General features: G+C 39.5%; 1 protein-coding gene across 1 annotated transcript in view; it reads right to left on the bottom strand.

Annotated features, from left to right (window-relative positions):
* The window catches only part of LOC131971731 (membrane-associated guanylate kinase, WW and PDZ domain-containing protein 2), a 45,508-nt gene that overhangs the window by 5,793 nt on the left and 16,645 nt on the right, over positions 1-23,070 (bottom strand). Inside the window, exons 4-12 of the mRNA XM_059333301.1 lie at positions 18,626-18,745; positions 15,239-15,412; positions 12,948-13,143; positions 11,778-11,845; positions 9,749-9,910; positions 6,749-7,274; positions 5,010-5,580; positions 3,704-3,767; positions 3,203-3,616 (exon numbers count right to left, since the gene is read on the bottom strand). Of these exons, the coding sequence (XP_059189284.1) occupies positions 3,203-3,616; positions 3,704-3,767; positions 5,010-5,580; positions 6,749-7,274; positions 9,749-9,910; positions 11,778-11,845; positions 12,948-13,143; positions 15,239-15,412; positions 18,626-18,745 (2,295 nt within the window). The remainder of the gene's footprint in view (positions 1-3,202; positions 3,617-3,703; positions 3,768-5,009; positions 5,581-6,748; positions 7,275-9,748; positions 9,911-11,777; positions 11,846-12,947; positions 13,144-15,238; positions 15,413-18,625; positions 18,746-23,070) is intronic.

Genomic DNA, 23,070 nt, shown 5'->3' with positions numbered 1-23,070 from the left:
TGCTCGCACGCACTCAGCATCATTGTGCACACACACACACGCACAGTGAGTCACACGCAGAGGGATTGGGACAGATGTACTCAGCCACACACACACACACACACACACACACACACACAAACACACATGCTTAAACTGCACACAGATGCATCCAAATGGACTGCTTTATATCGAAGTGTATTTTCCTCTGGCTCTCCATGTTCTCCTGTCCAGAGTAATCCCACTGCAGTATGCCCAGCAGCCAGCCAGCCTCTGACGCTGTGCACTGATCACCGCTGAGGAGCAGGAGCAGGAGCAGCCCCCCTCCCCGCCATCGTAAAAACACCTCTCTCTGCAGATCAGATGCATCAGCCGGTGCAGACATCCCCACAGCAGCCTGCAGATGCCCAGTACACGCAGGAGACCCCGGAGAGCACTGTTGATCTTTAGCGGGATCGTTCATACAAGTAGTGTGTGTGCAGGGGAGTTAATGCTGAACTCAGCACTGCTAATACTATCTGTTAAATCTATTCATTTTACAGCCTGTGCAGCTCAATAATGGCTCACACCAGAACCACATCACTGCATCATTCCCTGTGCATGAAATATTTAAAATTCCCTTTCCGTTTGCTGTTCTTGCAGCATTAATCGTCCAGTCTAACTGTAAAAAGAAGCACAATCAGCATCAGTTTCAGCAACTATCTGACATCTACAACATGTGAGGCTGTGGTGCTAACTTTCATACCGCCGGAGTCATCATCTGACCGAGCAAACTTTAGCGTGCAACACAGATTTATAACCTCTAGCTCATGCACACAGCTTAACATTGCACCAAACCTTCTTTTTTTCTTTTTCTTTTTTTTTAGTAAACATGAAACATGACAAGTGGAGCACATAATTACGTTTAGACTCCTTCACAGTTCTCAAAGCAGACTGTAGTCTCTCCAGCATGGCTCTTTGATTAGCATGCGCAGAAAACAAACAAAAAAAATCCTAGATTCCTTGTCAGGCAGCTTGGAGGTGCTGAGATTCACATGTGACGCTGACAGGAGCTAAAGCACAGGTTTGCTGTCCCCTCTGTTGCTCCTCTGCGAGGGAAATGTTCACTGTGGCATTTCTCTTGAGCATTCAGACAGCGATGGAGAGGTAGTTGGGAGGCGGAGGGAGGGAGAGAGAGAGAGAGAGAGAGAGAGAGAGAGAGAGAGAGAGAGAGAGAGAAGGGGAGAGTTTTAATCTTTTGAAAACCAGACTGGACGCTTTTACTGCAGAGTAAAGGGGTGTAAGAGAGAGGGAGTGAGAGCGAGGGAGAGAGTGGGCGGGAGCCTGCGAGGGAGATAAGAGCGATGGATAGAAAGACTGATGAGAGGAAGAGGAAGAGAGAGATGGGAAGAGGAAACGATAGAGGATAAAGGCAGATATGGAGGGACAGAGGGGACCTCTCTCTGTGACAGGAGTGAAAATGAAGGGGAGAATGAGGACACAGCTGAGGTTTGAGGAGGGAGGGAGGGAGGGAGGGGGGGAGGAGCACCTACAACCTTAATCTCACCATGAAAACATAAATGTGTGTTCTCTCGGGCCATAACGCAAATTGAACTGCATCAAACCGGAACAGAGGGCAGCCAATACGAGATAGAGGAAGAGGAGAGGGGAGTAATACATCACGGGGATGCCGCAGTTAACCGGCTATTCATAAGCACTACACTAAAAGCTAATCAGGGCAGGATGTCGTCGCTTCCCGGACAGAACATAAACAAGACTCAATGTCCTGTCAGGTCAGAGCGGGCAGAGCAACACGGTGTGAGGCACTAGTGATAAGACACTTTTAACAAAAGGTCATTTGTTGGAGACAAATTGAATTAAAAAGAGCACAAGTACATATAAATGTAAACAACTTCTTGGATCAATAGGCTCATTGGTTTTCTTACAGAGTTAGATGAGAAGATCAATACCTCTCTCATATCTGTACGATAAATATTCAGTTAGTGGCAGCAGTTGGTTAGCTTAGCTTACAGCTCTACCTACCATAATCTCACTTATTATAAGATCATATCTAGTTTGTTCAATCAATATATAAAAAATAAATTATTAAAACTTGAACAGGAAGTTATTTCCCAGCACAGAACAACCTGCAAAACTACAACTCCCAAACATCTCATGGGCAGTGCATTTGGTTTTTTTTTGATAATGCAGTAAGAATAATAACAATATGAAATGTAATTTAAGTCAATGTTAAATAAATAAGTAAATAAATATATAAATATGAATATTAAATAAATAAATATGGCTATGAATCTCAAATCTCAATCTGCCAAAAAACAACAGATAATTTCTATAGTCCTAGGAAAGGTGCAGTTAATTTGTATATTGTGTAATATGAGAAATATAAACTTTTCTTTAATACGAATTGCATCTTTTATACAGTCATTAGTCACATTATGTTATTAATGTAAATTATTGATTTAAATAGCATTCCATAAGAAAATCCAGGTAATATCTCTAAAAATAGTGATAATGTGTGTGTGTGTGTGTGTGTGTGTGTGTGTGTGTGTGTGTGTGTGTGTGTAGAATGACTTAAGGATTGTTTTATAGTTAAATATAACTAAGTAAGTGCTTGGTAACAGTTTTTCACAATTTCTTTTTACATTTATTTACATTCAATTGTAAGTTTAACTGTAAAAAACAATAACAGAAATTGCCTTTATTGTCAAAAAAATCTATAATGTTTCCATTTTATGTTTAATATTTGTAATAAAAAATAATTTACCTTTTATATTGTATTTGCACTTGATGGAGAAAAAAAGCGAGAAAAGCCCTGGGTTTACCGTGTAGCTAAAACTGAAATCATGATAAACCAGTCACTGACAATAGTGGATGGATGCTTAAAGAGATTTCATTCAACAGTGCAAATAAAACTAATCAGAGGGAGAAATACTTTATAAGAAAAGGCTTGTTGATGCATCATGACTCATCTGGTGGCATGTGGCCATGTTGACCACCATTTAATCTGTAATTACTTAATGTCCACAAGGGCATCCAGATGAGACCGGTTCCCCTGGGCAGGTAACCAAATGCTTCTACTGGGCCAGAAAAAGTCCAACTAATGCTGCGTAATGTCTGCATGTCTTCTTCTATTTCAGAACACACCAAAACATATTATATTAAAAAGCACTGAAATTGATCAACATGTTGCACAATATGATTTGCCACGATTGTTGTCTCTCACCTTTCCCGTTCTCCACATCCTGAGAGGCGATGACGAACCCAAAGCCCTCTCCTGGCTTTCTTCTCAGCTCCACATCAAACCCTTGGAGCGGCCGAGTTCGTTCACCGCCCTGCCTCTCCAGACCTGAGTCAGCCATCGTGACTCCGCCCGCCTCGTCCTCCAGGCCAGTGTTGATCCAGTCTTTGGGCTCCATGGTCAGGGTCACTGGAATCGACTCTAGAAAACTGGTGCTCTGGATGAGCGAGGAGCGCGTCCTGGCCGGGGAGGGAGGCGTGCTGATGGAGGTCCGGGGCACAGGCAGCGATTCTGGGAGCACAGAGGAGTTGTCTGAGCCTCCAGGTGGAGGAGGGGGGCGGAGAAGAGGAGGAGGGAGTCTCCGCATGGAGCCCGGGGAGACGGTTGAGTGATAGATGCCTGATAAGGAGAAAGATAATAACTGTGAGATGAATTCAGCCACATACATGTTAGTCAGTTACCAAAATCAGAATCTATATAATTTACCTCCTCTGTATATCAACAAGATGACCTCTGCCTGTCTGGTGTGTTCCTGAAGAATTGTTTGAACCTGTCAACAAACATAAATATATTGAATATTAATAGATATGTGTCTGTTACACGCTAAAAGAGCCATTGCAATGTTTTGGAAAAAGACCAGCAGACCGAATGCTATGTATTGGGTGAGGCAAATGCTCACAACAAATCCTGCCTAAGGAAGGCAGGATTTGTTTGAAAAAATATGGGAACCGTTTAAAGTGTTTGTTAACGGTATTGATCTGACAATTGACAATGAAGAAGAATAAGAAGTCAGTTAAGTAAACCTTAAATCAGGATTAATGAGTTCATGTACCTGCAATTGTATAAGGCATTGAATTATGAAATGTTTTGTGGCTGAGAAGTGGATGTTTGTGATGTGTATAGTCCATTTGTAATCTTGTTTTGTTTTGTTATGTAAGAAAATGTCAATAAATATATTGTTTAAAAAAAACAAAACATAGACATATTTTGAGTCATTTTGAAATTCTTTAGGTATATTTGAAACTTTTCCAGGTGGTGTTGATTAGAACAGAACCATACCAGGGCATACATTTTAGGACAAGTGCTGATATTTAAAGAAAAGCGTTTTTTCAGAACATATAATGCAGATATTGATGCTTGACGTAATTTAAAAATGGTTTCATATAGCTATTATTATTCTTTATTTAAATAGTCTGCAATTGACTGATGCTGAACATTGTATTGATTAACTGATGCGTATTTAGGCATTTCTTTGATTACAGTGTAATACATTGTATGCATAATATATAATAATGTTAAATATTTGTGAATAAAGTCATTAGTTAAAAAAAACAGCCTGCTGAGTACCTTTGTACACTCATATTGGTGCAATATTGGTTCACAATCCACATATAAATGTATATTGTTGCCCCTTTTCAAAAATCTAAAAATCCCATATCTATTAGACTCTGTTTTTTATCTCTCAGTTTGGATTGATTAGGATGTTTTTGGCCTCTGGTTCTCAACCTGGAGGTAGGGAGTTGGATTCTTACGAAGGAAGAAACAAATAAATACTGTATGTTGTAAGACTTCTCTCTATTTTTCATATGTGAATACTGTATAGTTTTCTCACTTCAGGCCACTAAAATCATTCGAATGAACACACTTTAATTGAACTGATTACAACTCTTGCAAAGCTTGTTTGGTAATCAAGCAAAAAAAGTTCAGGAATCACTGTTTCAACCCATCAACCATAATTAATGTTTAGTTCACATTCCTTCTCATGACTTCCCTCCCATTTGCTCTCCGTTACCTGGGCAAAACTAAGACTCTGTACATCTGCTCCGTTGATTTTGACAATGGCATCCCCTGGCTGCAGAGAGTTGCACTGCTTCCTGTCCCAGACTCTCTTCACTATCGTCATCCGGCCTCCCGGGCCGCCAGCCGTCACGCTGAAGCCGAGCCCTCGGTCCCCTTCGGTCTGGGCCAAGGCCACCGGCACCAGCTCCCCTCCACTGAAACCACCAACTCCACTGCCCAGACTCATCCCCCCGGGAGAAGACACGCTGCTGGGACTGGCAGTGGGGCTGGTGTTGCTGTGGAAGCCATTGAAGCCGCGGTGGTGGTTATGGTGGTGGTGAGGGCTGTCAGGGGTGGGAGGAGGTCTGAGGTGTGAGGTGTGCGGCCTGAAGAGGCGGGAGTGAGCACTGTGGGGGCCGCCGGGGGAGGACGAGGGCCTCCTTGGTGACTGAGGCAGAGGCAGCCGGGACCCCGACAGGTCGCAGGTGGACAGGTCGCTCTCAGACGACTTGAATGTGCCGTAACGATAAGGATGAGGCGGCGTGGAGAGGGAGTTATTGTTGTGATTACGGATCATTGATGCCCTGATGGAGAAGAAAGGGTTCAGTCAGAATCAATAGAAAATACAGAACATCTTTGCTTTGACATATTCTGGGACTGAAATGTTTAGGGCTGCAACAAATGATTATTTTCATTATCAGTTAAATTAATCACATTGCAGCAACTCAATGCATTAAGGTGTGTAGTCATGGTGAAGACGAGCTGCTGAAGTTCAAAGCGAGCATCAGAATGGGGAAGGAAGGTGATTTGAGTGACTTTGAACAGGGCAGGGCTGTTGGTACCAGACAGGCTGGTCTGACTATTCTGGACTTTATTCGGTACATCTTGCTAGCAAATAAAGTGGCCAGTGAATTTATATAGTATATGTAATTAATGAAAACGTATTTCTAACACACCAGTATTATTGGGTGAAATAATTTGAATGAATGAATGAATGAATCAGAGCTCATTTCCTACAGCCCCAGACCTCATAAAGATCTTTTTAACCCATAAGAACCCAGACCCAAATATGCTTAAAGGAAAATTATGGGGTATATACCACAGAACAAGTTGATCACATAGAACACATTTATGACGTTTTAGAAAAAATACTACACCTAAATGTCAAAGATCTGTGATGTGACATAAACGTTACATTGGCCGTTTATGGTATTTGTGTTCATAATATTTCTTATTTTGAAAATAAATAGACTAGACGTTTTCTGCTTACAGAAACACAAATTTGACTTTTTCTTTTTATCTCCACAATATTTATCAAAATTGTGACATTAATAGTGCTGTTTAACAACTAATTATTTGTCAGATTTGTTTTTAAGTAACACATTAATAATAAATAAAAACAAATAACCATTTGCCTTTTTGTTTGCATCTCCATAACATATATGAAAAATTTGTGACAGGAAATATGGTCAGAACAAGTTAAATGCAATACATGACACCCTATGAATGGGTTAGAATTGTTAAATGGCTTTAATCTTAGATTGTAGAAGATTTAAAGTGTTTGTTACAAGGGTGTCACCATGGGTTCTTATGGGTTAAAGTGAATTTGAAGTAACAGGTTAACTTCCAGATGAAACTAATATTCAATACTATTTTATCAAATGACTGTAATCAACTGCTAATTGTTTTGATTATTCACTTTTAAAATGGTATTAAAAATTAGCATGAATGCACCTCAGAAGTACAATCTACCTGTGTGAGCCGATAGCAGAGACCACTTCACTGTCACTCTGGCTGGCGAGTGTCGGGTCTAACGACTGCAGCCGGGCTAAACTCCTCAGTGAACGAGGAGGACGCACAGGTGGCGGGGAGGCGGCGTTGCTCATACTGGAGCGTCTGTATGAGGGCGGCGGTCTGGTAGCAAAAGACATGGCGTTCCCATTAGCATCCAGAGTCACCCCTGCCTCCATGTAGCTCCCGTCCCTGTGGAGGCCGTTATAGTTAAAGTGCTGGGTGTGGGGGGTGGGCGTGGGGAGGCGAGGTAGTTGGTGGAGAGGCTGCGGCTGGGTGGTGGTGGGCGCTAGGATGGGGTCCCCGTTGTCCAGGAGCCTTGGCGGGGGCTGCTTGGGACAACCGTCAGGGTTGTAGAGCATGGGGTACCCTCTCCTGACCTCCACGTCCACACTGTGGCCCACAGGCACCGACTTGAGCATCTCTACCACCTCTTTGTGGGACACTCCCAACACACAGACGTCATTGATGTACACCAGGAGGTCCGCTAATACAACACAAAATAAAACACATAGAGATTTCTATTATTGTAATATTATTCAAAACTTGATGATATGTATCTAAACAAACTTTTTTATTCATTATTCTTGCATCATTTATTGAAATGCATAATAATAATAATAATGTTAATGTTATTATTATTACCACAGTTTGTAATAACAATGTGCTTAGTATGACACAAGGTGAATTTCTATAATACATTATTATTATTATTATTATTATTATTATTATTATTAATAATAATAATAATAATAATAATAATAATAATAATAACATTAACATTATTATTATTTGTATTATTATTATTATTATTATTCATAATAATCTTAATCATCCTAATAATAATAATAATAATAATAATAATAATGTATTATAGAAATTCACCTTGTGTCATACTAAGCACATTGTTATTACAAACTGTGGTAAAGCAAGATAAATGGTGAGACAGGAGTTGTTGTTTTTTTAAGTTTTAAAAAAAAAGGCAAATTAAATCAAATGTGTGAATATGTATTAATGTTGTTTATACAGTTAATTTTCAAAGCCCAAATTTAAATGAATACATAAATAAATAGAAATAAAATAAGGAGTTAGTAAGACTTACATTGGTGTAAATAATATTAATGTTTATTAAACATAGTATTATACTGTTCTATTATGTATTATATATTTATTATTTTATTCATAAATTAATATAGTATGTGTGTACCCCCTGTTTAAGGGAGAAACTGTTTAATATTTCACGCTTGTTTATGTGTATGAATGTGTGTATTTAAGGAGAAAAAATACATACATTAAACAATAATAGTTATAATAATCATAATAATAATAATACATAGAGATATCATTAAAATACTCAGCATTTTAATCATCTGCAGCAACTTTACACACATTTGTACCTTTGACAATATGAATTTCTGCTTCAACTTTTTTGACCATTTTCATACGCTTGAGGGTGCAGATAAGTGTAGTTTGCAAATGAAACACTGTCTGTGTGTTTTGTGTGGGTGTGGACTAATCCAACCAACTAATCCCTCTAAACCTATTAACAGATATGAACTAGATCAGCCCCTGCTGAGACAGCTTGTGCCGCGGCTTCCTAGAGCGGTAATATCTGCCTGTATGGGCATTTGTGTGCAAGTGTGTGTGTTTGTGTGTGTGGTGCGTATCCTTGCATATGCGTGTGTTATGATAGCTTGATTACGGTGTGCTAGCCCTGAGGATTAAGGACTGATTGCGATATATATACTTGCTGTGGGAGATCAGAAAACTCCAGAGGTATAATCCCAAAGAGTGGAGACAGAGAACTAAAGAGATGTTGAAACACACAATGATTTACCCTTTAATGTTCCCCTTGACTATTGGCTAGTAAATATTTTTAAGTCACAAATTCTTATATAAAAATATGAAGAACTTTACTCCACCTGTTTGAGCCATGTCAACCCTTTGGTTCTGTAATATTCTGCTAAAAAATTCCACTAGATGTCACTGTCTCTTTAAATCGCATGCATTTTCAAAGTCCCTCCACACATGAGGGCTCTGCATGGTGGAGCTTTAAAAGGTTGCATATTCATTTCTGAAATATTGAATTATTTAATTTGATACAACAAAAAACTCAGATCATTTTCTTTTTAAAAAATGACTTGTTTGTACTATTATGATAAATGTAGTGAAACTAAAACAATTTGATTAAAATTCAACTTCAACTTCTGGTCATTCATTGATGCTAATCTGTTACATTTAATTTTATTCCATTATAAACAATGAAATTATTTCATAAGTATGTTTTCTTTACTGGTTAAAACATGCATGACCAAATGGTTGAATTGTCTTTGCAGTGATGCTAAGATAATACATTTACAATTTTTGTAAAATGAAAAAAAACATTCACTCTTGTTAATGAGTTATATTTGATGTTATTCCATTATATATATATTGGTGGGGGAAAAAATATCAGTATTATTTTCTAACAATTTCTGAGATGTTTTCAAAGTATTATAATAGTAAATATCTAGATAAATATGTGGAAATAATACTAATAATGGTAATACTACTGATTTCATGGTAACAATTTGACATGTGTTGTGATAATAACATAATAATAGCATTTAAATATTACATGGTTTGTAGAGGCCTATATTAACAGAGCTCTGGGGTCTGTCAATAAATAAATAAATAAATAAATAAATAAACAAAATAACTGTTATTATTGCCCCCGAAGAAATAAAATAAAAATTGCAAAGAAAAATAATTCCATTGTTTTTTTTCTTAAAGGAGGCATTAAAGGGTTGAGGTTTTCCTGTTTCCACTTTTTTTGTTGTTGCAAGATTTCAGCAACCATAGTTATATTGCACAATCTACAGATAAAAATAAGAAAAATACCAGTAAGTGGTCTTTGTGTTATAGAATGTGTCCCCTCCTGTCTCTAGTCTGACATCATGTCACATTATTGTATTTCCTTACCTGTCTTGAGTGCTGAGGGTCCACTTGAAGTCACACTGTAGACCTGCAGGAACTCTCTTGGCTTGCTGCCCCCGACAATATTGAAACCGAACCCTCTGGAGCCCTTAATCAAGTGTGTGTGCACAGGGAAGCCCCGGAGCTCCCCGGGCTGGTCCGTGAACCCTGTTAGTCACCGAACACATACAATGACAGAGGGACAGACAGAGAGAGAGAGAGAGAGAGAGAGAGAGGATGAGGTAATGCTGATGATTACCTCCAAGGGAAAAGTCATAAAGGCAGAGAAGATAAAAAAAAAATATGTATATATAAAGAGAGGAGTGATAACATTTTCAGTCTTGTCTGTTTATATGAATAAATGGTTTGAATTCAGGGGTTTAGAGAGAGAGAGAGAGAGAGAGAGAGAGAGAGAGAGAATATTGCAAACCAATTGCCAGATGGCTTTTAATAAAAACATACTTATAAATAAATAGACATGCATCAAAGAGTTCATTGGGAAGATTGCAGTAAAAGCTGAATCCATTACAGACTACCTTCTTAAAAACAGAAACATAATCCATTAGATTGACCAAACTCAGCACTGCAATCTGGGTTTTTTATTCACCGTTTATTCTCACTTTGCATCAAAAATATCTGAAGCAAATGTTATTACAGACTTAAGAAAATATTAGAAACCAACACCTTACATGGAGGTAAAGCAGTCGATTTGTCATATTTCTTAATCTAAAATGATTCCCATGTCTATCTGCACTAGCTGATGCTATTAAATATGGTGATGGGGGATTTTGAAGGCTCTTTATAGACTAGAGGGAACAAACCTCTGACATATTGTCTTGTCCTTTTATTTCAAAATTAGAAACTTTGCATATGCCCTAGCTGTAAAGTGAGAATGTATTTATTGTACTGCGCTGTAAATAATTTCTTCTCTGGATATGAATTTTTCTTAAACTTTTTTTTCTTAATTTTAAAAAAGACGTCATTGAAGTACACCAGGATGTCTGCTAATACAGCAGAAAAGAAAGCACATAGAGATCTATATTATTTAAATGTTGTTTTGAATGCAGTTATATGCTAAACTTGATGATACATACATGAACAAACAATTTGTATTAATTATTCTTGCAGCATATATATAAATATACTGCACATTATTTATTTAAAAAAATTATCGCTCTCTCTTTTTTGCATTTATTTTGTAATGTGTTTGTTAGCAGAAGCCACAAGTAATAATCTACAGTATTAATCTGCATTGTTGAAAAATTATTTTTTTATTAATTATTTATTATTCTTGCATAATTTATGTAAATTCACTTGTATTTATATACTGAACATGATTTATTTTATTAATTTATTTTTTTTACATTTATTTTGTCATTTGTTTGTTAGCTGAATATGCATGAGGTTTCCAAAATAGATGTGTGAGGTAATCGTAATCTCAATATTGACCTAAATAATCGTGTTGTTTATTACATATTTTTTCTTCTTAGGCAGTTTGGATTCTATTTCCAGCAGATTTTCCAGTAATCTTTCTCATGCAGGTAATTCTGGCCATAATGGAGATTACATCACCGTCTGCTGGTGAGAGCAGTGTACTGCACTTTACTGTTCCAGAGTCACAACACTGGAACAGATGGGCTCCTCACAGTTTGCAATCAGCCGTGTTAGACAGACATCAAAAAGTAGATTACGTCCTTGTTCTTTTAACAGTGAGTCATGTGACCAAATTATGAAATTAAGTTGCCAGTCACATGTCATCCACGTGTCGTCCCCGCCAGCCGCAGCAGCAGTGAGTCTGGCTGGCTGCCAGCGGCGCCGAGCTTTAGGCCTTAATCACTTACACGTCTCTGTTCAGCTAAAAAGCTCATTCCATCTCATTTGACTCAAACAAGCTGGCTCTGTCTGTTACTTCCGTTCTTGACTATAATGTAGCTTCATTTAGGCTGTTCAACAGCTAAATGTGTCACAAGTACTATTGCAATAATTACATCCAAAGAGAGGGATGAGAAACAAAGATAGAAACAAAGAGGCTCACATTCATTTTTGTAGACGGTCTCTCTGCTTGAGGCTCGACTCTGCCAGTTGGTCCTCTTTGGTATGCGTCTTGGAGAGAAAAAGCAAAAGAAAAGATTTCCTCTTCAGAAACATAATGGTATGTGACAGCACAGGCATTTAATACACTTTGCATAGCAGCTTTACTGCATTCAGAGCATGTTTAACATCTTGGAAAAATATTCTCTGACGTATCTCTATTCTATCTATTAGATATGAAGAAACAGTTAGCTTAGCTTCGCATTAACAGTGGAAAGAGTTTGGTTTCATTTTGCAGACATCTTATCCAAACCAACGTTAGCAGACTGTTAGCCTGGCTCTGTCCAAATGAAATCAAATCTGCCGAATAAAGCTCAGTAAATAACATGCTTTATATTGTTTATTAATCCAAAGAAAAAGGGGTTAATAGGTACCAAAAACTAAAATAGTGAAAGTTCAATTGTATATCTATTTTTACATCATGAATAGTGTTATAAAAGGGTAGATGTTAGATCGTACCCATCAAACATAGTGACCAGAAGGCATAACGCAGCCTACTCTGCCTCAGATTGGCTTACCTGATATTCCACCTTAAGCTTCACAATTCTCACTCTTCATGCCTACACCTAACCAACCCAACCCCTTGTTCAATGGTTCCGCCTTAGCATCTACCTCAGAAAGGGTACGTGAGTTTATCTGACAGGCTGTGGGTGTATCTCAGATCAAAGTTGGGAACAACTGGTATAGGTCATGGGAAGGCATCGTAGAATGAAGTCTTAAGTTAGGTCGGGTTGAGGTTAAGCATTGGGAAAAAAAGGATTGTCGAGGTTAGGAAAACTTTTGGGCTCAGGTTAAAGTGAGGAGACACAAGTCTGTGTGGAAACAGACTGTCACATTAGTTTTTGTAGGAATTAAACAAACGTATATAACGTGTTAAACCAAGCTTTAGAAGTGCTGGTTGTTCCTTTACACAGAGCCAGGCTAGCTGTTCCCCCTTGTTTCAAGCCTTTATGCTAAGCTAAGCTAACCATCTCCTGGCTCCAGCTTCATATTTAGTCAACAGATATAAGAGTGGTATTGATCTTCTTATTTCTTTGCAGGAAAGCAAATACACTAAATGAGTGTATTTTTACAGAACTATTAACAGATTTGAGAAGAACAGGCATTTACTCACTCTATGTAGTGAGACTCTCCGGGGTCACTGAAGGCCTGCTCCCAGTGATCAGGCATCACGCCTCTCAACCTGGCACCGCTCCTGCCGACGAGGACCCCGTTCTCTATGGCACGACCATCCCCGCCGCTGGAGGCCCGGGGCCGTGCGGGGGACCGGTGGCTTGTGGGGACGCTGCTGCTGACACCTGCAGAGCCTCCTGTAATCACAGCGACAAGAAAGAGTGTTAAAAAATCTAAATTAAACAGCGCTATATTACTTAACAGATGCGGGAGGTGAAAGAGTTTATGCTGAAATCTTTAACACCCTGACGCTGTCAATTCCACGTCAGGCAAAAAGAGCCGAGGTCAGCATCTCGGCCGGCTTTGTCCTCCCTCTGAGGAGGCGGAGTGTGTGACCATGCATGCCATGCTGTCAGCGTAAGAAAAATAAGCAAATATTTTTGCCTAGCTGTCCTTGTAGCTGTCCTTCAGCATGGATCTGAGAGATGTAGGACATAACATGGGGTGTCCTGAGTCCTGCTGTACTCGACAAGTGCTGCCGAACCCATCCACCCACACGGTATCACTTCAGAAGATGACTCAGCAGAGGTCAGGCTGTTGGATGGCTCTCTCAAACTCCATCCTGCCTGAATTCTGCATTCACCTCCTCAATCCAGGCTGCCTGCTGCCCTACCTGCCTGTTCGGTGCACGTCTCTAACTACCTGGATCTCTGCCTGCCTGTGATTCTCACCTCCCACTCAGCCCGCCTCTCTCTTATCTGCTGTACCATTCTGGCTCCCTGCCTCCACCTTTCCTAACACTCAGCCTCCCTACCTGCCTCCATCACCTCCCTATGTCGCTTCCTTACCCTAACCATCTAATCTCACACTCACCTTCTGTTCAGCTCGTGTGTTCTAGTTTCTTGTTGCCATCACTTCTCAGACTCTCCACTCTCAAAAATCATGGTGCCTTCATGACCTTATTCATTTTATTACTGCATTAAAAAATTTTGTTTGCAATGTCATTTAATTTAACATTTTCTTTGCTAAATTTTTTTGAATATATTTTCTGCACACTTTTGAGATATTACATAAAACAAGATAACATAACCTTCTCAAATATCATGCATTATCAAATCTGGTGAAATTAAAAAAAAAATCATAAAAAGGCAAAGATAAGAAAATTGGACAAATTGAACATACATTTTTGCAAGAAAACTTTAGAATCTGACCCTCAGGTAGGAGACATCTGACTTTAATGACCTATTTACCAGACAAATGGGACCTTCTTTTTTTTCAAGAAAAGTTTTAAATTGGATACTTTAAATGCATTTTGATGATAATATTTCTTGTCTAATACCTAGATCTATGTTAATATATTTTTTGAGCTTGAATCTATAATTTCAATCAAACCCCCCATGTCATATGGTCGCCATCCCCTGTCAATGGCATCATATCCCCTTTGTGCATGCACACACATACACACACACTATATATATATATATATATATATATATATATATATAGCATGACTATATGCTATGTATTTGTTTGGGAGAGGAGACCTGAGTGATGAAAACTGAGAGAATTCTAACTGTGAGGAACTGACTGCAATGATAGCATTGCTCCATCTTTTGTTATTGCATTTTAATTTGAAAATTGAATGCAGGACTTTAACTTTCTCCAAAAACTGCTGCAGCCTAAAGGAGGGCTTTTACGTTGTTTTATTGGTACTGTTACCTGAATGAAGAATTTTAAACTTCCACCACTGATGATTAATAAACCTTTTAATCCTTCTTACATAGTAAATCATGTCTGCTATGAGTCATTCATCAACATTGAAAAAGTTTTTGCCTCATTAGAGGAGAAAAATCTATAACAGCTGCATGCTGGATACTACAGTGTTAGATGAGCCTCATTATTGAATTAAAAAACTTTCTGCTTGCTTACCACATGACTTTCCCTCACCTCCTCATGTGCACCCTTTTCTCTCTGCTTCCCTCCTTGCCTGCTCGCCCTAAGGCGGTCTGACCTTCCTTTGGAGGTGATCCAGCAATCGATGAGGCCACTGGCCCTCTGAGAATTTAGAGCATACTAATCGTGCTAATGATTGATTAATTTGGGTATCAGAGACTGGAGCTATAGCTAGAGGGACAATGCAGTATTTAGCTGCTGGCAGCAGTGCAGGGCTTAAAAGATACGTTTTCTGTCTTCAATATGTCTGAAGAACTATGAAGGAAAAGACTATGCACTTTACATGCATGACCTCGCCCACACAGGCCATCATTAAATCCAGGTATTAGCAGTACTTGCCTGACAGGCCTGAGTCGTCTTCGCTGTTCTCGCCGTCCTCTGCAGCCTTCTCCAGGTTGCTGAGCGATTTGCTGCGTGTGCGGAAGTTTCTGAGGAGGTTGCGGTGCTCCTGGTAGGTGATGGGGGGGCTCTCTGCGCTGATGTGAACGGGCCGAGGCGTGCCGTAGTAATTCCCTGAGACAGAGAAGGACAGGAGGAAGACATCTTGCCTTGAGAAATGGTATTGCAATGAACAAATCACACTGTAAATTTATGTGTGGAAATGCCCCGTTATCCACCCAGTGATGTAATATTTTCCTAAAAGTGTAAAAATGACAACATATTTAATAAAGTTGCACTTTATCTGGTTTAAAATGTAAAATGTAATAATATGTAATAAATTAACCAATAATGTAGAAAAGTATCTTGACTGACTGATATTGTAATACTATTTTCACCAATAATGTATCTTGTAGGTGTCTGATTTGAACTGAATAGATGTAATTCAGATATGCTACCATGAGTGAAAAAGCCAAACCAAACCATACTTAATAATTATTATAAATGATTAATTTGTTGTAAATGTAAAATTTAACCAAAAAAGCCTAGATTTTCCATAAAATCTGTGTCAAATATTTGTTTTTTCAGTAGGCTACACTACACTTACAGCTTTATTTATTTAATTTTTTTTGTAGTGGCACACTTTACATTTTAGAGAAAATGTTTTTACATTTCCTGTCAAAATTATGACATCACCTGTAAGAAAAAGCACACCTGAAAGGTATTACATTAATGGTAAAGATGTTGATACAACATCAGTCTATCAGGACATTCGATTACATTATTGGTAAAGTTATTACATTATAGGTTTTTATTATATTCTCAATCAGGTAAAGAGCAAATTCTGTTACATTTTTTGGGAAATTCTTACATTACTGGCTGCTATGTGCCATGTGTTACGTGTCTGCATTAACATGCTCCACCCTGATATAAGAGTTTACATTCAGATATTCAGCAGCAGGGTGGGCTCATATCATTGTGCAGCATATTACATGCATGTATGTTTGTGCATTATGTCTCCCCGGAGATCATCTACTGTATAGATTCTGTTTTCTCAGTTCCAGCCATCTGCTCCAGCTGCTAAAGAAAAAATTAAATTACCCCCACCCATCTATTTGGCTCGTGGAGAACCAAATGGGTTGAGGGGAAACATTAGATTACTGAACTCCACAACAAGGTCACCAGCCGTCACCATTTGCTGCGGTTTCTGCAGGCTACCGCGCTCTCCACGCTGCTGATACTCCAGATTGCTTCTCTGTAGCGATGTGTCTGTCAATGTCGCATGGAAGCCAAGTGAGGATGACATTTATTGCTCCCATTAAACTCTTATAAATTATGGATGCTAATGTATGGAGGCTTTTTAATCAGAGGCAGCACTCTGACCCTTACAGGGGGGAAGGAGTCTGCAGGGTAGCTACGAGCTGAGCAACACCTGATGGCATTAATATGCATCAGGAGACGGTAACTGACTGGCCTATTATGAACTATGTAAACCTCATTCATCACAACAAAACACTGTCAATAAATGTACTATATTTATAACAGCGAGCCTGGCTCTGTCCATATGTAACAGAATCCACCTAGCAGCACCTCTACAGCTTACTAATTAACACGTTTTTTCTTCCTGGAGTCTTTTCATCACCATAGAGACTCCAGGAAGTCACTGCAGCTGGCCGAGAAGTGGCCCGGCACCTTTAAAACCACAACAAGTCATTTTTACACTTCAGTTTTTTTTGTGTGTGTGTGTGTCACAGTCCTGCTGCGTGTCCCTACACCTTCAGACTTTTTGTTAAGATTGAAATAAGTTGAAAAACAAACGTGCATTTCATTCCTGTAATTGCCTAAATTAGTTTTGTTATCACAAGGATTTCGTTTTCGAGCATTAAATACAGTCATGGAAAAAATTATTAGACCACCCTTGTTTTCTCTAATACCTCAGTTCATTTTAATGCCTGGTACAACTAAAGGTACATTTGTTTGGACAAATATCTCGCCATTTTCCATGGTTGTCTTAATAATGATTTTGGTTATTATAAAGAAAACCATGGAAAATGTCTAGATATCAGCTCTTAAATTAAACTCTTATGAGCTATTTTTTGTTGTTATCATTATATTCGTCCAAACAAATGTACCTTTAGTTGTAGCAGGCATTAAAATGAACAAGAAATTGAAGAAAATAATGGTCTAATATTTTTTCCATGACTGTATGTACTTTATTAGCTAGAAAGTTGTACCTAATAAAGTTGCACCAGGTGTGGTCCTCTGCGGCTGTAGCCCATCTGCTTCAAAGTTGGAAGTGTTGTGTGTTCAGAGATGCTCTTCTTCAGACCTTGGTTGTAACCAGTAGTTATTAGAGTTATTGTTGCCTTTCTATCATCTCCAATCAGTCTGGCCATTCTCCTCTGACCTCTGGCATCAACAAGAGAACTGCCCACTGGATATTTTCTCTTTTTTGGACCATTCTCAGTAAACCCTAGAGATGGTTGTTAGATCAGAGAAATACTCAGACCAGTCTGTCTGGCGCCAACAACCATGTCACGTTCAAAGTCACTTAAATCACCTTTCTTCCTCATTCTGATGCTCGCTTTGAAACCCAGCAGCTCGTCTACACCGTATCTACATGCCTAAATGCACTGAGTTGCTACCATGTGATTGGCTGATTAAATATGTGCGTAAACGAGCAGTTGAACAGGTGTACATAATGAAGTATATGTTAAGTGTTTTTATGTTTCATTTTGACATACTCACCTCGTTTGTCTTGTTTTACTTCCTGCCTTTGTGATTGTCTGTTCCACCCTGATTAGTTTCACCTCACCCTCCTCCCCTTGTGTTTTGCATGTTCACTCTGTTTCATTGCCACTTCAACTTCATACCTAAAGAGTACCAGCCTGTTTCTTTGGCATGACATTTCTGGTGTTCTTGTTTCTTTCCTTTTGGATTTATGCATGTTCAACCTGCCTACCATCTTGGTCATCTGTTGTCGTGACAATTTTCTTTCCACAGTTTAAATATACTTACTGTCACAATGTGCCAGTTCTGCTTCTAGTTGGGAGCACCCACAGGCTATTTGAAGTCATATGACTTTCTTGTGTGTATTTTTAATCTCACACCTAGCCTTGTTTCCTTTTATACCCTGAAGAAGACTCTGTTAATCTGATACTACTGGGACTTCATCACAACCATTCTATCCCACCATAAGTAACACTGGATGGTCATTGTTGGACTCTATTTGTACGTCTTTCATTGCAATAGAACATTGAACTTTCCCCGCTGCCTCCTCATCATACATCTGTGTTTGGGTCAAAGTTAAATATTGAGCCTCAGACGTGCTTGCAGGGTCAACCTCACCTTTGAACTTTCCACTCTCTAGCAGCGCTCCCGACTCCTCCAAGGAGAAGAACTCCTCGATGGAGACAAAGTTGTAGTCTACACCTGAGATTTCTCCATCTCTGGGCTGTCTGGTTGTGCCTGGGAGGAGAAGACAACAGGAAATATTGAGAGCTAGAAACACCGGCAGCTCGAACACAGATGACGTGTCAATTAATCACAGCTTTTGCTTCTCATCGGGGGTCATGAATCTTAGTTTGGTGTTTAAATAAAACAACAACTCAGCAGACTATAAATAGTCTGAGCATCACAGTTTGACAAATGACATAGAAATAATCCAACGAAAGGTAATAACCTAAAAGTTGGTGAAGTGTTCAGATCTTTAAGTGAAGTAAAAGTGGCAAAAATACAGAGCAATGACACAAATAAAAGCACCTCAAAATGGTACTTAAGTGCAGTACTAAGGTAAATGTACTTTGTTAGATTCCACCACCAGTTGTAAATCATCTTAAAAGGAGTAAACACATTTAATTAATGGATTATAAAACAAGTGACCTCTTTAATTCCAGCATTTCTCCCTTGATGTAAAATCAGTTGCAGGTCAACAGAGAATCCGCCCACAAACCAAAGTTTGCCCTTTGGTATGAAGAGCACGATGATGATGGTAAGCATTTACCAGGCGCTCTTTATTATGAACGGATCAATAAGAGCAGAATTAAACATTAATGAGGCACTGTGAAAGTCTTAAAGTCTTTCTATCACAATTGCAAAGACGGAGCACTCAGATGATCAATGGTCTGTCATCATAATTGATTCACATTGACCTTGGCCTGGAAGAGAGCCGGGACTCCAAACCACAGCAGGGAAAACATCATTACAGTGAGAGTCTTACTGTTTGCTGCGTTTTATACCAACATCACCTCACCACTTAACTTAACACATGTGCAGACATGTAGTGTGAAATATATCACGTTTTTATGTTACTCATTAAGTCAGATCTGACGGAATCACTTTAATTTGCAAATTAAACTACAAGGCTCCAGTTTTGACCTTGAGACAAGTAATTCCTTTCCCAAGACAAAATCACACCAAGCCCAAACTGAGGACAAATCTCCGTCCTTCTCCTGGAGGACCACATGTGATGTCAGTGCGGGGCCGGCAGGAGGGAGTCACACCCAGCTACCCTATAAAACCCATGATTAATGCACCGCTGTCCTGGGAGCAGCTCCCCCGGCCACAATGACACACACAGGACTGCACAGAGCGTGCACACAAACACACATAGGGCAAAAAAACACACACACTCGTGCACACTACAGCCAGCTCACACATGTATACACACAGACAGTAGAGAGCATCTCCATCAGCCTGACCTCTTCTTTCTGCAGCACAAAGCCAGTTTACTGTACAGTATGTCTATAGTATGACTTTGTGTTTCCACCTGCTCCGACAGCAAAAGCCAAAGCAAAAAAGCAATTTCCATCCATGGTAGTCTAGATGACTTCTAGTCTAGATGACTAGAAGACTTTAAATGACCATGTGTACACAGAGATAGGCCTTTGTAAGATATTATCCTGGCCAAAGTAATTACAATTCACTACATTATCCTGATTATGATCAAAATAGGCTTAAAAACTCCTAAAATGGATCTCAAACCCAAACGAGAAGAAAATATAGTGAAAGAAAAGTAAAAAAAAATGTCCATTACAATGTTGCTGGAAGTGGCTCTGAGTTTTTGGCATTTTTTCTTTAAAAAATTACAGAATAATAAATATATAACAATAAATAAATGCTTTTTAAACACGGACTAATTTCCTGTTGATCTACTAATCCTTTCATTAATTAATCGTCTCACTGAGTTTTTCTATGTTGTGCTCAGTGCTTCTCGGAGAAGAGATGGTTTTCTCTGTAGAAGTTTTACCCTTACTTTACTACCCTTACTTCCTGGCTCATAAGAAAACTGTCTGGTGCTTTGAAAGCGGATAAGAAAGGCTTATGTGATTGTCTACTACTGTACAATGTATTCAATCCACTTTGCTGCACCTCAGTTGTGTTTTTACCACCAAAAATGTCCGATATTGAAGGTAATTAAAGGTCTCTGTGTCTAATTAAAGATCTGATGGCAAATCTGATGACATCTGACATGTGTGCAATCCTTCTCCTCCCCTCAGGACACACAGTATCTCTCCAGCTGATATGGTGCGAGGTGGGGATTCATTATCCATGCACCCTCCTAGGAAATATATATGACGTGTCAGCGGGGGGACAGGATGGATTATTGACATCTTCTTCTTCCCCGCCTGTCCCCGTAGGCGCCACATGCTGATCCCCAGGGAGAGGGGTGAGATAGGGATTGAAGAGGTAATTACACAGAACTCGGTATCAACACCCAGAGAGAGCTGTCTGTCAAGATCGCTGCACACAAATAGCTAACAAAGAATCCGGCAGTTGAAAAGGCCACAGACGGTCTGCCTGACAACGCTGGAGCGAGCATATTAGAATAACTAAATGATGATGTTTCTTATCTCTGACTCACGCTGAAGACAATTAGAAAAGTCTTTTATGGAGGAGACAGAGAGACACAGCCAGCCTTGGAACCATGACATTGGCTCTGAATCATCCAAGGGCACATGTACAAATGGCTCGAGCGATTATACAAGTATGGATGGGAAAGTTCGGCAGGGTTAATGCAATGTTAATGTTACACACAGAAATTACATGAGTGAGGAAACACAAAAAACGTTGTTTCCATACGGAAGCTGTGTATTTTACTGGACTGGACATACAGAAGTCACGCATTTACCTGCATCCTAAAGACTTTGCAGAAAACATCCTTAGTCAAGCACACAGCACCATTAGCCTGCAGCCAGCCCCTCCTCCACTTTGGCACTGATAGACATTTGCTTTTAATTTAATCCCCCCCTCTAGATTATTGATATAGCACCCTGCATTCACTTACTTCTGACATTCATTTCCATTTTTATGCACTGCCCTTCTGACTGAGCCTTTGTAATGATATTTCCTGCATCAGTGCCAGCTCCAACATCACAGAACAATGCCTCATCAAAGGATTTAGGGACTGACATTCTCTGTAAATAGCACAGCAGCACCAAGCCACAGTTTCAGAAGAAGAAATAGCATTTAAATTCGAAAAATATTAAGTGAGGCCTCGTCGTGCATCCTTACTGTCAAAAAACAAACTTCAACTATGCTTCATGAGCCTCAGAAGCTAATTAATCTTTATCTAAAGGTAATTTAACGTTTAAATTATCAACAAAATAACAGCCAAAAGTCTCCTGAAAGTGGAAGAACATACTGTACATGTGATCCTGAAGGGGGCCACAATGAGCCGCTGATGAAAACTCCTCAGCATCGAGGCACCACAGCTGCCTCCTTGATGGAAAACAACAAAAGGACAAAAAGAAATCTGCTCCTATACATGTATGAGTGGTCTGAAATGAGACGTGATGGAAAGCTGGGATGCGTGTGTTGGTATCGGCATGAGAACAACAGCATCTTACTGTGACATCTCCAGCAGATCAGAGGATTACACCGCCGCGAGCTGAGCCTGCCTTGTTGTCACTCACGGTGAAATAAAGCAGTCAGAGACAGGGAAGTTGTTTCCAAAGTTTGGCAGGGAAACACTGGATGGCTTTATGTTGTATATGTGCCAATAAATACAGGGCCTTCCCTGACCAAACATCAATTTCCTGATTTATCGAAATTTGTATACCAATCCTCTTTTATCCATCCCATATTTTGAAATGGCTAAAAGCAGAAGATGCATCTTGTAGATGCACGTATGCAGGCCTAAGTAATGAGAAAGCTTGACATGAATAAAACTGTAATTATGCCATAATATGAATATGCATGTTGCATACTAATAGAGTTTTATCTATCCTGGGAGTTTTGACCTGTGCCTTGTTCTGTCAGCGAGTGGGCTGTGTGGCGTGGTGGCAGACTGTCCCACATGACCTACTTCCTGGACTAAAGGAAAGATTAGCAGCAAGTCCACCCTGCCACGGCAAGGTTAAGACAACGGACACACAAGGTGGTCTTTCTTCTCCATACTACCACCTGAACAGGGAAAAAAGAAGCAAAACAGACTAATGCAAGTCAGAAATGACATCATACACACAGATCTTTCTCAGAAAACCCTGCGTGGCCGCTCTATCCTCTCGCTCTCCAGTGACGTCATATTATAGAGGATTAAGATAGCAACAGATGTACTACAACTAGCTGCCTTTGGCTGCCATTGTGCTTGATTTTATTCATAAGCATCAAAATGAAACTGCTGGTGTAGTCCTCTTTTTCAGGGGATGATACAAAAGCTGCACTGATAATAAAAAGAACCCGTCAAACGCAACTGCCGTCACACTTAATACCGTTTTACCACCACCCAAACAAAGTGATAGCCTGGAGCACAAGGGTTGATTGAGGATTGTAAAGGGGGGACTGCCACTGAG

The sequence above is a fragment of the Centropristis striata genome, chromosome 5 (assembly GCF_030273125.1).
Source record: "Centropristis striata isolate RG_2023a ecotype Rhode Island chromosome 5, C.striata_1.0, whole genome shotgun sequence".
NCBI lineage: Eukaryota > Metazoa > Chordata > Actinopteri > Perciformes > Serranidae > Centropristis > Centropristis striata.
Note: the sequence above shows the minus strand (reverse complement) of the source record. Positions and strands in the feature narration are given on the sequence as shown.